Raw genomic sequence first — 20,113 nt, 5'->3', positions numbered from 1 at the left:
ATGTGGACTTTGCTTTAAAGATTCTTCCCAAACTAACTCAACTCTGTCTAACTCCTTCTGTTTTCCACTCTGTTCTAATGCCTTCCCACCATGCTTTTCTCGTCTGCTGCTTTCCTGGTTGTCCTGTGAATACTTATGTATTTCCCAGGCTGAGTTTCTCATCAAGCTACCCCACACTCCTCTCTGCCTCACAGATTCTTACTCCTCTTGAAAGTGGACCCATCTCCTCCATTGAAGCCTGGCCTGACCAATTGAGCCTGTGCATACACATTTCTTTTGGAAAGCACATAATTCAACTCGGAATCAGATAAGTGACCATGTGATTGATCACATGTGGCTACTGTCTCAATGTACAGAAACCAAGATCATTAGCTGACTGTAAAATCTACTAATATGGTTTGGGTCTGTGTTCCTGTGCAAATCTCATGTCAAATTGTAATCCCCAAAGTTGGAGCTGAAGCCTGGTGGGAGGAGATTGGATACTGGGGAAGAATTTCCCCTTTGGTGCTGTTCTCACGATAGTGAGTGAGTTATCGTGAGATCTGGTTGTTTAAAAGTGTACAGAACCTCCCCCGCCCCTCTCTCATGCTCCGGCTAGGAAGATGTGCCAGTTTCCCCTTCACTTCTCACCATGATTTTAAGTACGCTGAGGCCTCCCCAGCCACATGAACTATACAGCCCACAGAACCATCATCCAATTAATCCTCTTTTCTTTATAAATTACACAATCTCAGGCAGTTATAGCAGTGCAAGAATGGACTAATACATCCACTGTCTCAAATAACAGCTTAATTGCTGCACTAATATTTTAAAAGAACAGCTTGTGTCAAATAATTTTACGTTAAGAAATAATGTTCCTTTTTAAAGTTTATATGCTAGCTAATTTCTATCACACCAATTTTAAAAATCATAAGTAATTTTAAACATATATATGCACATACACTAACACACATATACAATTGAATATACACACCACAGGCCTCAAAATGTAGTATACATACTTCATAATAGCATCAAAATTACCAAATGTTATACAAAATAAGCAATTGCTTCTCATTTTTTTCAAAAGCTACAGAGACATATAAATAGCTTCACAATTTTAATCATAGTACATTGTCCAATATCTTCATACTTCAAAATAAAAATTAAACTTATCCATAAAGAACACCCTCACTAAAGTCATTAAAAAGTCCAGCATTGCTTTGTACTTAGTCAGAATTTGGTTTAAAAAATTTAAGTGAAAGAATAAATAATTTATTAAATGGCAAACGCAGGAATTTCCAAGCTTCAATGGATCTAAAATGTTAATTTTATAGGAAGAATAGATTTTAAACTGCCATTCCTTAAATGTTGAATATCCAAATTCAACAGTCTTTAGTCACAGATTTCTTCCAAAAACAGAAAAATCCAAGGGACAGACCTGAACAAGTCACTAATTACTTGAAGTTATACAGTTTGCAAATTCCTTGCTCTTATTTCAGTACAGTTTCATATAATTAGATGGGATTTTTCCAAAACTGATACACTATAAATCTCAGTGGACGTGCCAGTATTCTTTCAATAAATTTGCATTTCAATGAGATGGAAAATATCCAAGTATTATAAAAAGGTTAAGAAACAGAAGAAATTGCCAGACTATGTTATCGAAAACATCAAGAAACTGATGTCTAAATAATGTATTCAATCCTTGTCCTGGAGATCAACACTGTGAATTCATAAATTTCTAAGGGAAACTTTCAAACTTGTAATTTGTTCATAAATATTTAACATTGAGAAAAAATTTTTGAATAAATTTCCAGCATCCCAGATAGCATATGATATTATTTTGGGCAAAAAAAAAAAAAAAAAAAAAAAAGATTCTAATTGACTTTTCCTTTTAAAAATCTAAAAAGTAGTTCATCCCTTGACTTTTCTGAATTCCCAAATATATTCTGTTAAATTAATAACATTGAAAATGTATTTTTAAAAAACTATTATATTCTTATATTCTTTTCAACATTTGTTAAGCCATTGTTACTTTTTAATTAAGAACATATTCAATCCAGCTTACGCAACAATACTACAGTTGTGAAAGTAACTGGTTTATCTAGTCAGTAGACTGGTATGCAACAATAAATACTATTTTTGGTGATAAGGCATGAAGATAAAGATGATGATCATTAAGATAATACAGGTACTCGATTTAAGCAAAAAAGGATACAAAATTATAAAGTTCACATTTTCAAGTATTTTTAAATCTGTGCATGAAAAGGAAAATTGCAGGAAATATTTTGTATATAGTCTTATGTATTTGTCTTCGTATGACATTATTATCTAATGTTTTTTGCCTTTATATTTTTCTGCAGTTTCCAAAGTTTCTTTAATAAGCACAATTTAATTTTATAAAAATAATGTATTCAATATATTAAAATAGTCTCAAGTATTTATATCTAAAGGGAGAGCTAAATTGTTTTAATTGACTTACTTTCAAAGAACACCTTAAGAATAAAAAATTTTCATCTTATCCAATTCAAATTTGACGAATGTATTGAAATCTATGGTATGCCCAACACTGAACTACAGACCACATTTTCTAAAGGTCAACATTCTCACCCTCTGTCCAACCATAGAAATAAACTGGTGCATAAGAGAGAATACTAATGATCTGGTACTACTTTCTGAATGGCTTTTCAGGCATGCACTATAAAAATTACCATGAAAATTAATTCCAGGAAGTTCAATAGCTTTCCTACTATTGCCTTTAAGCTGAATTTTCTTTAGAGCATCATGATCAAACTAGTAGTCCCAGAAAGAATCTTCAAAGAATTACTTAGATTCACTGAGAGTTGAAATCTGAAGAACGGTTGCATGGAAATTTGGCCACAGATGCAAGGGTCAACATCTGCCTTGAATATAGGAATTAATGAATAACATGGAAAGACTTAAATAAATATATATACAAATTTTTGCACTTTTGCACATTATACTATCATTTAAATTTCTTTCTATACTAAGATATAACTATGATATAAACTAAGTCATTAAGTATTATGAATAAAATTACAATAATATTATTTATCAAAAGATTCAAGATGTTTACATGTTGGCTGAAAACTTTAGTCTCATCCCAAGTACAATTAATTTTTCTGCAAGTTTTGAGCTATATCAATGCAATTAGTCATCTGATAGAGCTCCTTCCTTAGAAAACTATTTTATTATACACACAGTATACAAAAATACTCAGTATTTGTATAATTCAAATGGAAGAAAAACTTTTCCATTCCATTTTCCATCACAAGTTCTAAGTGCTAGGTACAGTGGTGCATGCCTGTAGTCCCAGCTACTGAGGCTGAGTTGAGAGAATCATGAGTTCAAGCCCAGCCAGGGCAAGATAATGAGACTCCTCACCACCACCCCATCTCAATTTAAGAAAAGGAAAAAAAGTTCTAAGCATGCTTAAAAAAATATATATATATATATATATGTGTGTGTGTGTGTGTGTGTATATATGTGTATATATATACACACACACATCAATTCATCCATTTTATTATTTATAACTAAATATGGTATAGGTGTTTGTATTTTTCTTTTGGCAATGACAGATAAGCCTGATAGCATCTGTTTATCCCTCATTTAACTTATCCAGGGGCCAAGTATGGGGGGTACTTGGCGTAAGGACATTAATCAGCTCTGCTGAGATCCATCTGCGTCAGAGCTTCATGCGTAAAGTAAAAAATACAGCAGACTTAAAACCTGAGCTCATCAAAAAAGAAATGAAGATTCTATGCTGGAAATGACCAAAGAAACAACAAAGGGAGAAAGTTCATGCAGCACCCAGATCATTTCTGGGTGCTACCAAACTCAATCTCTGTAGGCTGATGCCTTGTTCCCTCACTGCTCTCCACTTGGTCCCTCTCTATGTTACAAAGCATGTACATGGAAACCCAGCAAACTTAACTCTATCCCCAGCTCTGTTCTAGTCAGCTTGGTAAACATGGGCAGTTAGTTCTTAAACCTGGCCTCATTTCTATTATCTGAAATGTTAATGGGGTACATTAATTGATCATTAAGATCCTATTCCTCTTCAAAATTTCTATTATTCAATTTCCAGGTCTGAGACCCCCCAGAAACCTAGTGGATATATCCATGAGAAAACTAAATTTTCCTTGCAGGAAACTAGGGTATGGTATCCAGTTGCAGCCTGAAAATTATTTTTTTTTTTTTTTTTTTTTTTTTTTTTTTTTTTTTTTTGACACGGAGTCTCGCTCTGTCGCCCAGGCTGGAGTGCAGTGGCCGGATCTCAGCTCACTGCAAGCTCCGCCTCCCGGGTTCACGCCATTCTCCTGCCTCAGCCTCCCGAGTAGCTGGGACTACAGGCGCCCGCCACCTCGCCCGGCTAGTTTTTTTTGTATTTTTTAGTAGAGACGGGGTTTCACCGTGGTAGCCAGGATGGTCTCGATCTCCTGACCTCGTGATCCGCCCGTCTCGGCCTCCCAAAGTGCTGGGATTACAGGCTTGAGCCACCGCGCCCGGCCGCAGCCTGAAAATTATTTAAGTGACCTTGTAGCGACCAGGTACAGCCAAATTCCTGCTACATGTTGCTTATATATATTGAAGAAAAAGTAAAGAGGAGGAAAGCCCCAGTTGAATAATACAAAGTCTAATAAATGTCTTCATCTTATTTTAAAGAAAATCAAGCCTGCGAATTTGTGTCAAGAGGTTCCATCGGACAACTAACATGACAACTAAATATCCTGCAATGTCGTGTCTTTCTTCTAATTCAAACACAACAAGGTCTTAGGCCCTGTATTCCACAATGCTTTTGCCCTCAGAAACTGGGGACCTGTAGGCTGGATCTAACTAGCATCAACAGAACTTTTTGGTGGAATTGAATCGAAGGACCATTTGTGCAATTCAAGTCACCCTTCACAGGATCTCACTCTCTTACCATCCGCCCCAGATACACTGGAAGACAGCATTTTATGGCCATACCTCCAAAGGTCCTGGGCTCTTACATCTCTTTATCTAGTTCTCCAGTTGCCCAAAAGCACAGTAATCATAGTAATCACTATCACAACTCAGTCAGACCACCAATGCAGATGGCACTAAGAGTGGCACTCACATCCCAGGGGGTGAAGGGAGAAAGTGGGACATAAGGGGTGGATATTCAATCTCTCAGGAAATAAGGCCAGGGGCTCTATGCCCATGGGAAAGCCTAAGAGTAGAAGAAAATAAAGGAAGTGCCTAAGCAACAGTGGGGAGGTGGTCCCATTATGGGTAATCAGGTCCAATAAAGAACAGAGTAGAAGTTCGTAGTGTTCTTCTTTTACTATCTGACTTCCTCCCAACTCAGGTTCAAAGTTGGACATTTGGGGAGTCTCTTGAACATTAAGGTTACAGAGGCAAGATAACTCTTAGCATGTTAGATAACTTTTCTAAATGTCACTATATAGTCTTCTTAGAAAGCACGGAATAAATTACTGCTACCTTGTAAAAAATAATGTGTACATCCTGCTATGGAAAGATAGCCAACTAGGTCCCATATGTTAGCATGGGAGTATCTGCAACTGCATTACAGTCTGTGGCATAGAAACGGATTTGAATTGGGACATCTATCTGTGCCAACTGCCTGGCAACTTCACACCACCCCACAGTTAGCCACTGAGGAACCTCTCTACTGGATGAGCAAAATAGCATGGCTCCGAAGCTGAGTGTTCAGTCTCAGGCACCACCTGAGTTTTGCTCATTGCATTCCTTTTTCCCCTTATCTACAGCAATCACAGTTCATCATTGTAAGTACTTGACAATTTATTCAGATGCTAACAACAGTATTGAGAAATTGCCTACAGGTGAGCATTTGAAATTCTGTGCTTCTGACAGATTATAAATATCCTTCTCCCCTCTGGGACCCCAGAGTGACAATGAAAGTATGTGAGAGGTGGAGGGAGTTTATCTGTGTCCCAATCCCATATGTATAATGAATATAACCAAAGTATTTATTTATATGAAAGCAAAAGACATTTAGCAACAGTTAATATATTGCATTTCATCTTGTCTTTTCTCCTAAAAGCATATTTTTAAAATTCCAACTAAAATCATTGGGGGAAAATGGAATTCACTTTACTAAGTGAATTTATTTTAGAGACTTTTTTTTTCAAATGGAAAGTATAATTTATTTTAACTTTATTTTACTTAATGTTTGTGACTAATCATGATTTCATAAATTAGCTTATAAAACCCCATACTTTCAAATCTATAAAGCAAAAAGTTACTACCTTTGAGTAATAAGATATTTAAAACAAGCATTTAAAATTACACAAACCACCTCCATCCACAATTTGCTTACAAGCAAATTGACAACCTGTCTGTATGAATAACAACTACATAGCTAAGACAAATCTAGAGTTTGCTATATTCTACAGCAAATATATTATAGGAACAAAACATCATTCTTATGCTTATAAAATAGCATAACTAAAGAAAATTCATTTATTAACTATTTTCTGCACAGTGCTCTCTGTTCCAGTCCCATGAATGCCATGGGACACTACTCGGCTATTTCTCTGTATCTATGTTTCATGTTAGTGTGTTTTGGCTATATATAATTTTCTACTTTCACAGTAGTCCTCCCCTCCCTTATCTCACCTTTCTCTTTCCTCTACCCAACAACTTTACCTAACAAAGTATTTCTAAGTTCTAATACACGGCAAGTGAATTATCCAAGTGAGAAATCTGTCTTACAAAGGAATTTACTACTTACCATTGGCATCCTATTTAAAATCCACAGATCACTTACCAGTGCCATCATCCACATTCTCCACTTCCATCACCTCCGTGTTGATCCGGCCACGAAAAAGGTACCGATGTCCATCTGTAGATGCCTTGCTGTTCTTCAATCGTCTTAAGATGGAATTAAATCAGAAAGACTTTGTTACTAAACAATGTAAAACAATGTCAAAACAATATATTTTAAGCAATTCTTTGAAAAAAGACACCAGTTCAATTGACAATATCAAACATTAGACTCCTGGAGATCTTTACATTTGTCCTCCCTCTCATAATAGCACTGGTTGCTTTAATGAAGTATGCAACTTGCATATTAATTTTTAAAAATAAATTCAAGTTTTAAGCTAAGGATAGTATACAGGTGGGAGAGTGAGTATGTGTTTTGCTCAATATAAGACATCAGCAGTGCCCAGTCAGACTCTGACAGACACTAACAACTGGTCATTTTAAAATTTCATTTGAGTTTCTTTCACCTTCATGACTCATTTTTCAGTAACTAGTGGGTAATTTCCAGTTAGTACTTATGATCCGTCTTCAAAGAATTGGCTGTGCTGGAGGTTCTTAAGCTCAGTGATATCCAGCTATAAAAATATTTCTCCTATCATAGTGTTACAATATAATCACTGTATACTTGTTGAACAAGTCTCTTAATACCTTTGCAATCCTTCAAAAAGGCCTTATTTATTTCTAAAACACCCAAAACATTTCAAAACTATGTATATATTACATCTAGCGCCAGCTTTTAATCTTAAAAAGTATATAACACAAAGTCAAAAACCCAGTTTACAGACGACCATTTCTAACAATGAATTAGGAAGTTATATATGTTTGTATTTGAATCATTAAGCACACAGGAAAAAATATTTTTTCAATGTTTTTCTTTCATTAAAAACAGGAAAAATTCTAAGAAATGATTCAAGGAGATTAAAAAATACCTAGTCACTCAAGAGATTTCCATTGACCTAGACTATTCAATTGGACTCAGTGACAAAATCTGGCTAATAATTTAATATAGTCAAATAATTATTAATGTGTTGTGTTATGTAGACACACGTAGCACAAGTTAAGATGTAGGTGTACACAAACTGCAATGCCCCCTCTTCCTCTCCCGTGCAGTTAGATACCTATCCCGGTGTGGACAGGGTGGGCACAGGGACGTGTCTCCAGATGCTATCACACTCTCCGGGCTCTTTCCTTGGAAAAAATTGCATATTCCTGACTTAGCTGTCTTCAAGCCTCATCAAAACTTAGTAGTCCATCATCTCTACTAAAGAAAACTAAGCAAATCGATTAATTAGCCTGACTGGACAGTTTGTCCCCAGACCTTCATCACCTTGCACTCCTCACGTTCATTTTGAAAACAACCTCTAAATGTTCTTCATTAATAGGCATAAATCGATGCTCTAAATTAGGAATTCATCCCAGGTAGCTATGAAAATTGGCCTCACAGGAGGTTGACTATAGACGGGAATGCAGATCAGACTAATACACAGGTAACTAATATGCAGGTATTTTTTCCAGCTGGAAAATAATATCATGGTGTTTTGAAAAACAGAATTTCTTGTAAGTTGGTAAACTAACTTAAAACCAATCATACTGAAAAGACTTAATATCCTTAACAGTTTTAGTCACAGGCAAAATAATCATGGATTATATATAAGAATCCATCACTTAGTTCTATTTTCAACATATCAATTTTTTATGATCTTACTGTGAACTCTGTATGGGCTTTGTATATTTCTCTTGGGCTGCAGATATTAAGACTCAGTATAAAATTCCAGTAAGTGTTTGATCAATTCTATAATTCTTAGCTCAAACAGATTTTGATTTCTTCAGAAAATGGCTCTATTGAAGTTTAAAGATTGAAAAGCCTATAGTTTGAAAATAATTATGCTGCATATTATAATATTGCAAATTTAAATGTCTTGATTCTATTATTTAATTCCTAATTATGTGTTGTAGTGGTCACCAGGACACATATACAAGAATGTATACAATAGCAGAAAAACTGGGGACAACCCTAAAGCCCATTGATAAGAGGATGAATAATTAAATTGTGATACCTTTAACTAATAAAATATTATGCAGCAGGTAACATGAAGAAATTTTTGCTACACACAAAATGGATATACATTTTTAGAAACTATACTGAATACAAATTATAAATTGCAAAAAACTAAAACCACTATGATACTATCTTTTAAAACTCACAAACAAGCCAAACTAAGCAATATCATGTTATACATATCAAATAGTATATCATAATTTTTTAAAACTAGTTTCTACTGAGATTAATAATATTAGAAATATCCAGAGCAAGGATGCCTAATCTGGCACTCTGCTATTTAAAGAACGTAATTCTAGAATTAAATTCATCAGGTCCCTACTTCATATAATTACAACATTATGGAAGTTTGTAAAAGGTTCCCTTTACTCATATTTTCTGAAAGATCCCTACATCTTAGAAAGTATATGCTGCGGTAAAGTTCATAAGGGAGTGAAGCATTCTAAGTGAAGGGAACAGATGGTTTGTTCAAACAGGTTCTCCAGTCCTGGAAGGGAATGGACATGATGAACTATTTTGTTATTTCCATTTCTAACCACTATGTATTTGGTCCACATAATACATTCACTAAGTGCATTTGCTAAATAGCAGGATTTTAATTTGTTAAACTTTTCCCGTGTTTAATGTACTTAGCAATTCCAGTCATAAGACCACATAATATCATGATTTGTCCACTAATGTTAATTTCGTAAAAGATTTGGGTCTTGATAGCAGGCATAGATAAAGATGGGATCAATTTTAATGAAAAACGATTTCATTCTCAAACGGAGAATTGCACTAAAACACCTTGATTCACATTACAGTTTCTTAATGCGTAACACACAAGTAAAATAACAGCCTCTTCTACATCTTCCAAAAGTCAATTTCTATCAATCTCAATCTTGCTATCAAACACAGAGAACTTAGAAGAACATAATAAAAGATTCATTTTCACATTGGTAAAAAGGAATTTTAAAAAACTCATCAGAATAGAGATGTCAACAATTTAATTATTTTGGGGCTCTAATCCTAGTCTGTTCCCTCTCATAAAGATACATGTTGTACTCCTACGTTTTCTCAGCTTATCTAATTGCGTTTTTGAATTAATGTCTCTTACTAGGGAATTCTAATACTAAAACTCACATGGCAGAACTACCATATATCATCATCATAGCTACCAAATGTTTGCTAACTTGCTCTGGGCATCTTGATGACTGATTTAAGAAGACTCATTATCAGAGATGAAGAATAACTCTCCCTTAAGTCTGTCTTACAGATCAGTCGGTTTTGTGTCTCTAATTCTCACTCTACCAGAAAATATTTGACTATAGTTTTCTAAATTCTGAACCTGGAATAAATAGTCATTTAAAATCCTGTACTTTCAACTACTGCTTTACCTTTAAATTGAATGAACCTATTGGTACCATTTCACTAAAACAAATGTGTCCTATATATGGTTAGGGTGAAGCACATAAAGGCTCAGGAAACTTTTCAATTAAATGTCACTCTACTGTTTTGCTTAACCAACATGCAAAAAAATTTTCCCAAGAGTTTAAGAAAACATCCCATAAAGAACATTCTCAAGAAAAAAGTGTATTCATGCTTTAAAACAAATAGCATTATATCAATAACTTTAATACACAAATTATTTACATTAATGATGGCTAAGCTCTACAGGGGACTAGTTTGAGTTTCATTCACTCATTCATTGATTCTGTGTTTCTCAGCTGTCTATCACAGGTCTGCTCCAATTTCCAGAGAAATTGCATTGAAGGAGCAATAAGGCCCCTGTTCTCATGGACCTTGCAGTCTAATCTAGTAAAGGTGGCAGGAAGTAAACAAACTAATAATGAAGGAAATAGCAAGTGACAAGTACTTTCCCGATATTGATAGTGACTGGGAGGCCACATTAGATGGGATGGTCAGGGAAGACACTTCAGAGGGAGTGATTTTTAAGTGAGATCTGAAAGCCACAAAGAATCTGGCCATGGAAAACTCAAAGGACAGGGCACACTGGGAAAGGAAACAGCCAGTACAAAGGCCCTAATAAGCGAGCACATGTGGCATAATCAAGGAATGGGAGAAAGAGAAGGCTAAAGGAAGGAGTGAGGTATTGTGTTTGGAGAAATGGGACGTGATGATGTGAGAGACAGGCAGGAGCTGGACCAGGCAGAATTTTGTAAACTAGGGTAAGGAGTGTGAATTTGAGTCTAGGTGAGGCCAAGCATGGTAACTTATGCCTGTAGTCCCAGCACTTTGGGAGGCTGAGATGGGAGGATTGTTGTGGCCAGGAGTTCGAGACCAGCCTGGGAAACACAGTGAGACCTTGTCTCTACTGAAAAACAAAATTAGCTGGGTGTGGTGGTATGTGCCTATAGGGCCAATTACTTGGGAGCCTGAGGCAGGAAAACTGCTTGAGCCCAGAAGTTCAAGGTTGTACAGAGCTATGAACATACCATTGCACTCTATCCTGCCTGGGCAACAGAGCAAGACCCTGTCAAACAAAACAAACAACAAAAAAAGAACTTTATTCTAGGAAGCCAATGAGGGCTTTGAGCATGGTGACAACATGATCTGATTTGTTTTATAAAAGGTGCTCTGGTTTCTGTGGAGAGCACAAATTGTGGATGCGTAAGGAAAGATATGGTGGGTCAGTTAGGAGACAACTGTTGTCACCAAAGGGGGATCCTGGTGGCCTGGAGCATAGTAGTAATGATGATGGAAAGATGTGGAGAGATGTTTGTATGTTTTCAATGCAGATGCAGGAAGATTTTCTAATGGATTGGATGTGGAATGTGGAGGGAAAAACAGGAACCAAGGCTAACTCATAATTTTTGGAATTGAGAAAACAATAGAGAGGGAAAGCTAGGAGAGGAGTAACTTTAGGAAGGGGAATCCAGAATCCCATTTCTTCCATGTTGTGGTTGAGACTCCTCGTGGCCATCACAGCAGGCAGGCTGTAGCAGTTGAGATTGCTGGGCTAAGTATAGAGATTTGAGAGCAACTGACACAGATGTGGGACATGAGTGATGGGAATGGATAAAATCAGCTGGGAAAAGTCTATGAATATGAAGAGGGAAAAGGAGTCAAATGCAGAGCCCCACAGCACTCCAATATCCAGCCAAGAGAGTGGGATATAATAACATTAAAGAGAAGAGAGTGCTTTGGGAAGGTAGGATTGCTCAGCTAAGCTACATGCTGCTACAAAAACAAGCAAAACCTCAAAGAGCAGAAAAGTGACCACTGGAATAAGAAACACAGTAGTGCTTCTTACGGTGATTCTGATGGGAGTAGCTCAGTGGAGGAGAGTGAACAAAGACCTTGCTGAATGTTGCTCATGCCAAATAACAAGTGAGAGAGCAGAAAAAGTGACAACATAAAACTCCTGCAAGGAAGTCTGCTGTGAAGGGTGACAGTGCGACACAAGATAAAGGACTTTTAAAATTTGAGATAGGAGATCTTCGGCAATGTTTGGAGTCAGAAGAGCTGAAGTGACAATACCAGAGGAAGAGAGCTAGGAGGATGGGGGATGATATTCAGAGTAGAATGCCTGAAATGAAGATTTCAATTTTATGACTGTTGGTATTGACAAGGTAAAAGTATGGCCCTAGGACAGGAGACTCAGGTGTAATGGCAGAAAGGCTCATTGCAGGCGAAGAGACAGTGGGCTTTCAGGTCCCAAATTCTGGATAGATCATCCACGTGAGTTTTGAACACCTCCAAAATGGCAACAGGAGTAGGTTAGAAAGAAAATGATGCAAGAGCTAGAGAAATCACTAAATTCATGTGTGACAGTGAGATATTACGTGTTCTATAAAGGGGAGATGAGGGAAAGGTAGTGGAGAGGAAAGACTCATGGCATGAACTTCACATGTGCTGAGATTATTGAAGGAAGAGGGGGAAATGATTGGGAAACAGGATTAGGAAGCAAGGAAGACACACCAGCCACTCCTCCAGGGCGTGAGATATGTGGGATAGAAACAAACTGCACCTCTCCTCAAGAGGGCTCTGAGGACCCAGCATCATCAGATGACAGTGACATTTCAGTTAGATTTTACAAGAAGGTGAAGCGAACAATCAGAGAGCAGACTGAACAAATGTGAAGAAAGGCACTGATGGACGATGGGTTCTGGGAAGCACAGAGAGAAAGGTAGAAACTGAGCTGGATGACCCCCAGAGGGAAAGGTAGAAACTGTGACCACTTCTGAAGTGTGACCTGCTTAGGATCTTACCTGTGTTTTCTTTTGCAGTACACCAAAAGGTTATCAAAAAGAAAAAACACCCGTTCTTGAATATTTCCAGAAGAAATTTTCAGTAAGACTCCACACATTAGCATTTCAGTGCAGGTGTCAGTGATGTTGGACCCCTAAGTCAGGAGAAATGCAATTAATGTCTGCTTACTTGGTTGACACTTCTGTATATAATTATTTTTCTACTTACAATTATAGTTATTTTTATTTTAAGAAGCAATCTATGCACAGGCTAAAGTGCAAACAAACAGTAGAGAGAGTTATATACTGATTGGAGAGCCCCTAACCCCTTCGTTTCCCCCAATCAGTCTCCTTCTGTGTCTCCTTCCAGGTTGTGTACATACACAAGCATATAGACTACATGTCACCTATGTCATGTTGAAAGGAGATGACTTCAAATTAATTCATAATGTTAACAATTAGAATTTATCTGTCTTTTTTTCCTCTTTTTCCCCAGTATGTGGGAAAAAGGGGCTCCATAGGCACAAAGTACATGAAATTGTCTACATGTTTAGCAGGTCTCAATTTATATATTCACCCCTAGGATGGAGAAAAGAAATAAAAAGAGAAAAAAATATTTAAAGGGAGCAACTTTCCACAGAGCCTTTCACCCTATTTATTAGAAGTTGGCAAAGGCACATTAGCTAACTAAATAAGTGTTTATAGCATGCCCATCAAGATTACACGACTAGTGACAAAAGCAATTCTTAACACAAGCACTGGCCACTAGAAGTGAAGAGGAGCCACAAGATGGAAGGAGCCTGGCCCCCTGAATCATCAACAGAGGAAAGCTGCCCCCTGAGTTGGACATGAGCATCGGACTGTGGTGGGAGATGCACAGAAATGTCTATTTCGAGCCATTATAAATATTATAGTCTATTTGTTTCTACAACCTAATCTATCATAACCAATGCACTGAGTTGGACCAAAAAAAAAAGAAAAAGGACATTTTCCATAAAGATCTATATATGTGTTCTGCAAGAGACTTTAAGTTTCAACTATATCAAGATTCTTTAAATCGGGAGTAAATTTCTAATTTTTGTGTAACTCAATGTTTCTATTTTTAATGTTTCATATTTAAAATTTAGAACATTAATTTTAAATTTCATATTTCCACAATAATCACTGATAATAGTTTCTCTGGTTAATTATAAAAATTTAAATTAAAATAACAACTAACTCCTACAATGACAAATCAAACTTTCAAAATGGGGAATTAATTAAGAGAGTTTTTAAATATTAATTTGATTATCTTTATATTGCAAATTTTAGACATTTTCCTTTATTATTTCTTTTTTTTTTTTTTTTGAGACAGAGTTTCGCTCTTGTTGCCCAGGCTGGAGTGCAATGGTGCAATCTCAGCTCACCGCAACCTCCGCCTCCTGGGTTCAAGCAATTCTCCTGCCTCAGCCTCCCAAGTAGCCAGGATTACAGGCATACCACCATGCCCGGTTAATGCTGTATTTTTAGTAGAGACAGGGTTTCTCCATGTTGGTCAGGCGGGTCTCGAACTCCCGACCTCAGGTGATCTGCCCGCCTTGGCCTCCCAAAGTGCTGGGATTACAGGCATAAGCCACCACACCCGGCTGTTCCTTTATTATTTCTTTTCATCCTGAAAGTGGATATACAAGTGAAGATTTGGCAAAAAAAAAAAAGTTACAAAATTTCATGTACTTTATCATGTGTTCATTAAGCAAAGTGGTTTTAATTTACAGCAATTTCACAGAGTGTACAGAATAGCTCTCCCTTAGACCATTTCTTATGATGACCCGTATAGGCCAACCCTGGATGATAAGCTGTTACATTATGAAAGGGTTACTGCAGATATCATCTTAATTTTCACATTAAATAAATCTCCCGAGTACCTCAAATTAACATATGCAGATATTAGTAGGTGCATTCTTAACAAAGCATTTCCTGACTTGTTGATAATTATCTTTCTTAATAAATGTAAGGAGTATTTTATATAAAATTGAACTAACTATAATGACATTGTTATCTTACAACTGATTCAAAGTGATGCTACAATCAATCAAACCTCTAGGTCTTTTTCCTCCATCCTGTAGTTTGACTTTTTGAATCACCCGTCCATATTGATACAAGAAACTCTCAAGCCCCTTGCTAATATACAGACCTTTTCTATCTAAGGCATTACTAAAAGTCCCCATCAGTTCCTCATTCCTGATCAAAAAACAGAGTAAGATTGACTGACCTCTTTAAGGTCAACATTTCTTTATATAAGCAACCCAAATCATCAGTTTAGTCAATTGCTAATCACATTTTTAGTAAATAAGGACAAGCACAACCATTGATAGCTTCTAGAATTCATGGTTATGCCGCAAAGTGTATCTCACAATATACATATAACTTCGGTCAGATTGTGTTTTACTGAATCTGACTGAGATGTTTCTGTCACTGAGATGATGTACCTTTAACACTTAAAGCAGGCTTCAAGAATTAGTGCAATATCACCTTTCACCATCTTCTACCACAGTAATCTACCATCATGGCATGAAATATCTTCCTTGAGTAATTAAATAATTCCCTGAGAATTGTTAATGTACTAAAGGATTCTATGTCAAAATGTGCAGATTTGTCTAAAAATATCATCCTAACACAGCAGCTCACAGCATTTTCCTTTATCCTGCATTTATCTTTGAAACTCTAAAGCATGCCCACTGTGCCTTTGATTTCCCATGACTTAAATTTGTGCATTATCTCTAGGATAATGGCCGGCAAAAATCATTAAGAACTGTTTAACCACAGATATGTATGAACTGACTGCGGAGAGAAACTACAATCTTGGAAAAGATGAAAGATGACAGGAGGCCTTGAAATGTCCCCACTCGTATACAATGCATCAGCAGACAAAGATCTAACAGAGCTAGATCCATTCACAGTGGAAGAAAAGAAAATTGACAAGACCGACAACTAGAATGTGCTTCATAAGAGAACAGTTCTGATATCAAAGGAGTCTCTTAAAAACATTGATGAAGCATTTGAACATTCTTACAAAGATAAATCTTTAAAAAAATACTGTGAAAACAAACATAAAGAATATTATATTGTCTTATCATAAAATGATTGACACACCCCAAAAAAGACTCAGCATTTGATTTGCTCTTTTTGAGGTTAAAACTATTAACTAAAATTATAACCTGATTTCTGTGACATATAAAACAAATAATATAAATTTTCATTTTACATAAAGTCCCATCAAACCTTCCCCCCTTACACTTCATTGAAATTTTGTGCCTCTTTTAACCTGGATTCATTTTCAGTCGTCTTTTTCCAGAACCACTTATCCTCAAATAACAAAGACTATATATAAATCAATTCTATCTCAAGGTAGAAGATGAATTTGTATCTGCCAAATCACCTCGTACAGAGGACAAAAAGAAACAAGTACCAGCACTAAGCTCTGGAAGACTCACATCCATGAAATAACAAGAAACATGACCTGAAGTCAATACACTGTCAGGCACAAACTCAATCAAATGGAAGCAGCAAACAGATTCCAAAACCAACAAGAAGTAATTTTTAAATGGTCCTGTAACACTGTATTTTTCCATGTAAAAAGGTAATAAAGAAATGTCCAATTTCTTTCTGTGTCTCTTTACTTTCTAAAACACAATATTTATCTTGAATCTCATTTATTCCAACACCTTCATATATTAATAATTCCTTCTCTTATCTTTTATCATAATACTGTTTTCCAGATTTGAGAGATCAATTCCAAACAGGCATATCAAGGACTTAAAGCTGAATTACTGACAACGTAATGTTTATTGATACTTCCTTGTCAAAATACTTCAGTATAGCTCCAAAGGCTACAGTTATCATTACAACATAATCAATCAACCAACACACAGACAGAGAATGGTCCTGTTCTATGAAATGAATCAGTGACTCTGATTAAACAGCTAATAAACTTCCCTTCCAGGGCATATTAATCATCGCCCACAATTACCTTCAGTAGACTATCTTGCAGAATGTTCTGAATGTTGCATAACTTATATGACTGAGATATAATAAATTATACTAACAAAAGGCATAACTTCAAAAATGAACAAATAAAACATACACTATAGATTTTCTGTAATGGAAGTTACTACATAAACGCTGACAAAAACCTAATTTTGATAATCAACTTACTTTTAAAAGACAAGCAGGAAAACAAACTTAATCCAAAGCACTTGCCAAATTTGTATCTGAGTGGATATAATAGCACATGGTAAGGAATATAAGCTTTAGAGTCAAGCTGCCTATTTTCAGATCTAAATGTTGTCACCTATTAGTTATAAGAACTCGGGTAAGCGAAATAGTCTTCATTTTTTAAATCTATTCAATGAAGAGTATAGCATCTCAGCCAACTGTGGAGATGATTATAACGCACTGTATGTGATTATAACGCATACAATGGAGAATCAGTTATTTCCCCAAAAAGAAATTGGAGGGCTGGCAGTCAAGTTCCTCTGCCCTTCCCCTAGCAAATTCACCCAAGCAAGATTACTTGAATCTTGGATTTTGATCTTCAGTCTTGAGTGTAGTCATATAAAGATGGAAAAAATTATTACAGCCTATTCATTTTAGCTAGGGCATGGATGAGACTGTCAAACAGTTTCAGCCGCCTAGACACCCTTCTCAGGTCTGACGCTGTAGCTTTTGTGTTGACTCTGCAAGCTACCCAATCTTTTAAATTAATTTTTCTTTTAGTTTCTGTTGCTTACAACCATATAACCCTAAGTACTGTAATACCTTCAGTAGATAGATGCATATATTAGACAAATGAGGGGAACTGTTTAAAGCTTTAAAATACTACCTCATATTTGCATAACATCTTACAGTATTCAAAGCACTTTTACTTATTTCATTTGACTTCTGCAATAATCCACACTCCATATAGGAGAGGAATTATATATCATCCCCAAACAAAGGGTTAGAGTCCAGACTAAAAACTGACTCTGCTCAAAAGCCATGCTTTTCTCACTGTCATATGTTTTGCAAACAATAAATTTCAATTGCTTCTTTACCTAAATTCAACATTCGGGAATGTAAATAATTTAGTAACACAAAATACTAGATAGGAACATTGTGCCTAAGAGATGTTATTGTTTAAAATGAAAGCTTTCATTTGATTAACAGTGATAATTAAATGACAGAATAATACACCTATAATAGAAATAATGCAAATTCATGGTATATCAGACTTGGATTCCATCAAATAGAATTTTAGTCACTGAACGAACAGTGTCCTCCCTAAGGAGGCCCTGAACGTGGTCTGCAGGAGCCTATGGAAGGAGCTGGAGAAGGTGTTTCCTAGCATAAGCCCAAGACTCCTAACCTCAAAAACTCGTCAGGGAACTCTGCATTCTGTAACTGTCATGCCACACTACATCTGAACTTCTCCACGTCCTAATCCTAAGGTAGCCTCTCCACAGATACACAAGGCTTCCGCAGGCTGAGCAAGGATCCCCATTAGCAAGTCAAAGACAGCTCTTAACTCATTACAGCTTCCTCCCAGGGCCTGAATTCAGCCTGTGTGACTCTATGTCCTTACAGAGAGTCCTATGAGACTAGCAATTTCTCCTAAACTCCCCAGAAGGGACCAGGCCTGAAAATCAAGTTGCCCCCCTCGATGGGGTGGTGGACTGGGACAGGCAATGGAGCTCTTATCACAAATTGCCAAACCCACTGACTGGGCCCTGCTCCAAGCTGCACTCCCTCAAAGTCCCAAAACTCCCAATCTCTGTATGGCCGTCTTTCGCAATCATTGTCAAATCCTACTCAAGTAGAATTTATGTTGCCACTTCTTCTTGGAATCACTTTCTTGGAACCCAACTTTCATATTATCTCCTTTGTGCCTCCTGGAACTGACTGTAGAATTTAAAAACAAGGACTATTTAACTTACCCAAGTTCTTATACCTAACAAGTGGCAGCATTCTTCTCTAATTTCTCTGAATACACAACAGAATTCCTTAACTCCATCCAGTTTTCCCTGTCTCAGTGTCCCATTTTCTCTTGCTCTCAGAATGTCGTAAAACCACAAAAGCTGGTGAAGTCGGTTGTGGGCTACATATGATATAGTTCCACCTACATTCATTCTTCCTTTGAGTAACTGGTGTATACTGTGTAAACAGTATCAATAACTTTTAAGGAATCTCTCATTTCTACAGTACACTCAATTTTTAGGATATACACCAGGATGAAACAAAATTATGACAGATTCCATTTCCTTAGAGTGCCGAAAAAAGTCTCTGAAGTTTTTGTTTTAGTAAAAGGCCTGGCACATTTCATTGACAAATTCTGCAATTTAAAGCAAGTTCCACTTTTCTTCCAGTGTTTGAGTGACAACAGAACTCCAAAAGCAAACTGGAGTCCATTTTTCTCATCACAGCAGGACAACAGCTCCCCAGGAAAGAAATAATCATCATGAATTAACTGTAAAACACACAACCATTTTAGCCGCCTGAAAGAGGCAGCATTCATGCTGAATGTGAGGGCACTCTGGACACTTGAAATGGAAAGAGTTAGACAAAGAAGCAGCTAGGTCAACCCCAGTTAGCATTTTAAAAGATTCATAGGAGAGAAGGGACAAACGGGAGAATTCCTTAAGGTCAATGTTTGAGGTTTCTTTGCATATCTGGGTGGACATAATTTTAGGTCCAAATGAAAATTAACATATCAAAGGTTAAGAAACAAATTCATCTAAAGCCTTAAAGATAAAGCAATCCACTTAGTTTTATGTGATAACAGTATTTGGCTAGGAGCATTTTCAATCTTTCCTACACTTAAAAGTTATCTTAATTGCTTACTTTATAACAAGAAAAAATTTGACCTAGTCCAAAGCTTACACTCATTTAAATTAAGGCAACGTAATGACAGAATTTGAGTTCATTCTTTGCATAGTAGTAAAGTAACATAGGACTCCAACCCCATGAAATAACTGAGAATCAAAGTTACCATTAGCTGAAAATATTTTACAGATTTTGAACTATACTCTTCTTTTTGGCATAAAAAAATTTCCTTAATGACTCAGGAAGTCATAAC

At 36.4% G+C, this 20,113-nt stretch overlaps 1 protein-coding gene across 1 annotated transcript in view; it reads right to left on the bottom strand.

Annotated features, from left to right (window-relative positions):
- The window catches only part of PREX2 (phosphatidylinositol-3,4,5-trisphosphate dependent Rac exchange factor 2), a 282,460-nt gene that overhangs the window by 189,317 nt on the left and 73,030 nt on the right, over window positions 1-20,113 (bottom strand). The window contains exons 7-8 of the mRNA XM_028852724.2: window positions 13,045-13,178; window positions 6,779-6,882 (exon numbers count right to left, since the gene is read on the bottom strand). Of these exons, the coding sequence (XP_028708557.1) occupies window positions 6,779-6,882; window positions 13,045-13,178 (238 nt within the window). The remainder of the gene's footprint in view (window positions 1-6,778; window positions 6,883-13,044; window positions 13,179-20,113) is intronic.

This window comes from Macaca mulatta, chromosome 8, assembly GCF_049350105.2.
Source record: "Macaca mulatta isolate MMU2019108-1 chromosome 8, T2T-MMU8v2.0, whole genome shotgun sequence".
Classification (NCBI taxonomy): Eukaryota; Metazoa; Chordata; class Mammalia; order Primates; family Cercopithecidae; genus Macaca; species Macaca mulatta.
The sequence above is the reverse complement of the archived record's forward strand: the minus strand, read 5'-3'. Positions and strand labels throughout refer to the sequence as shown.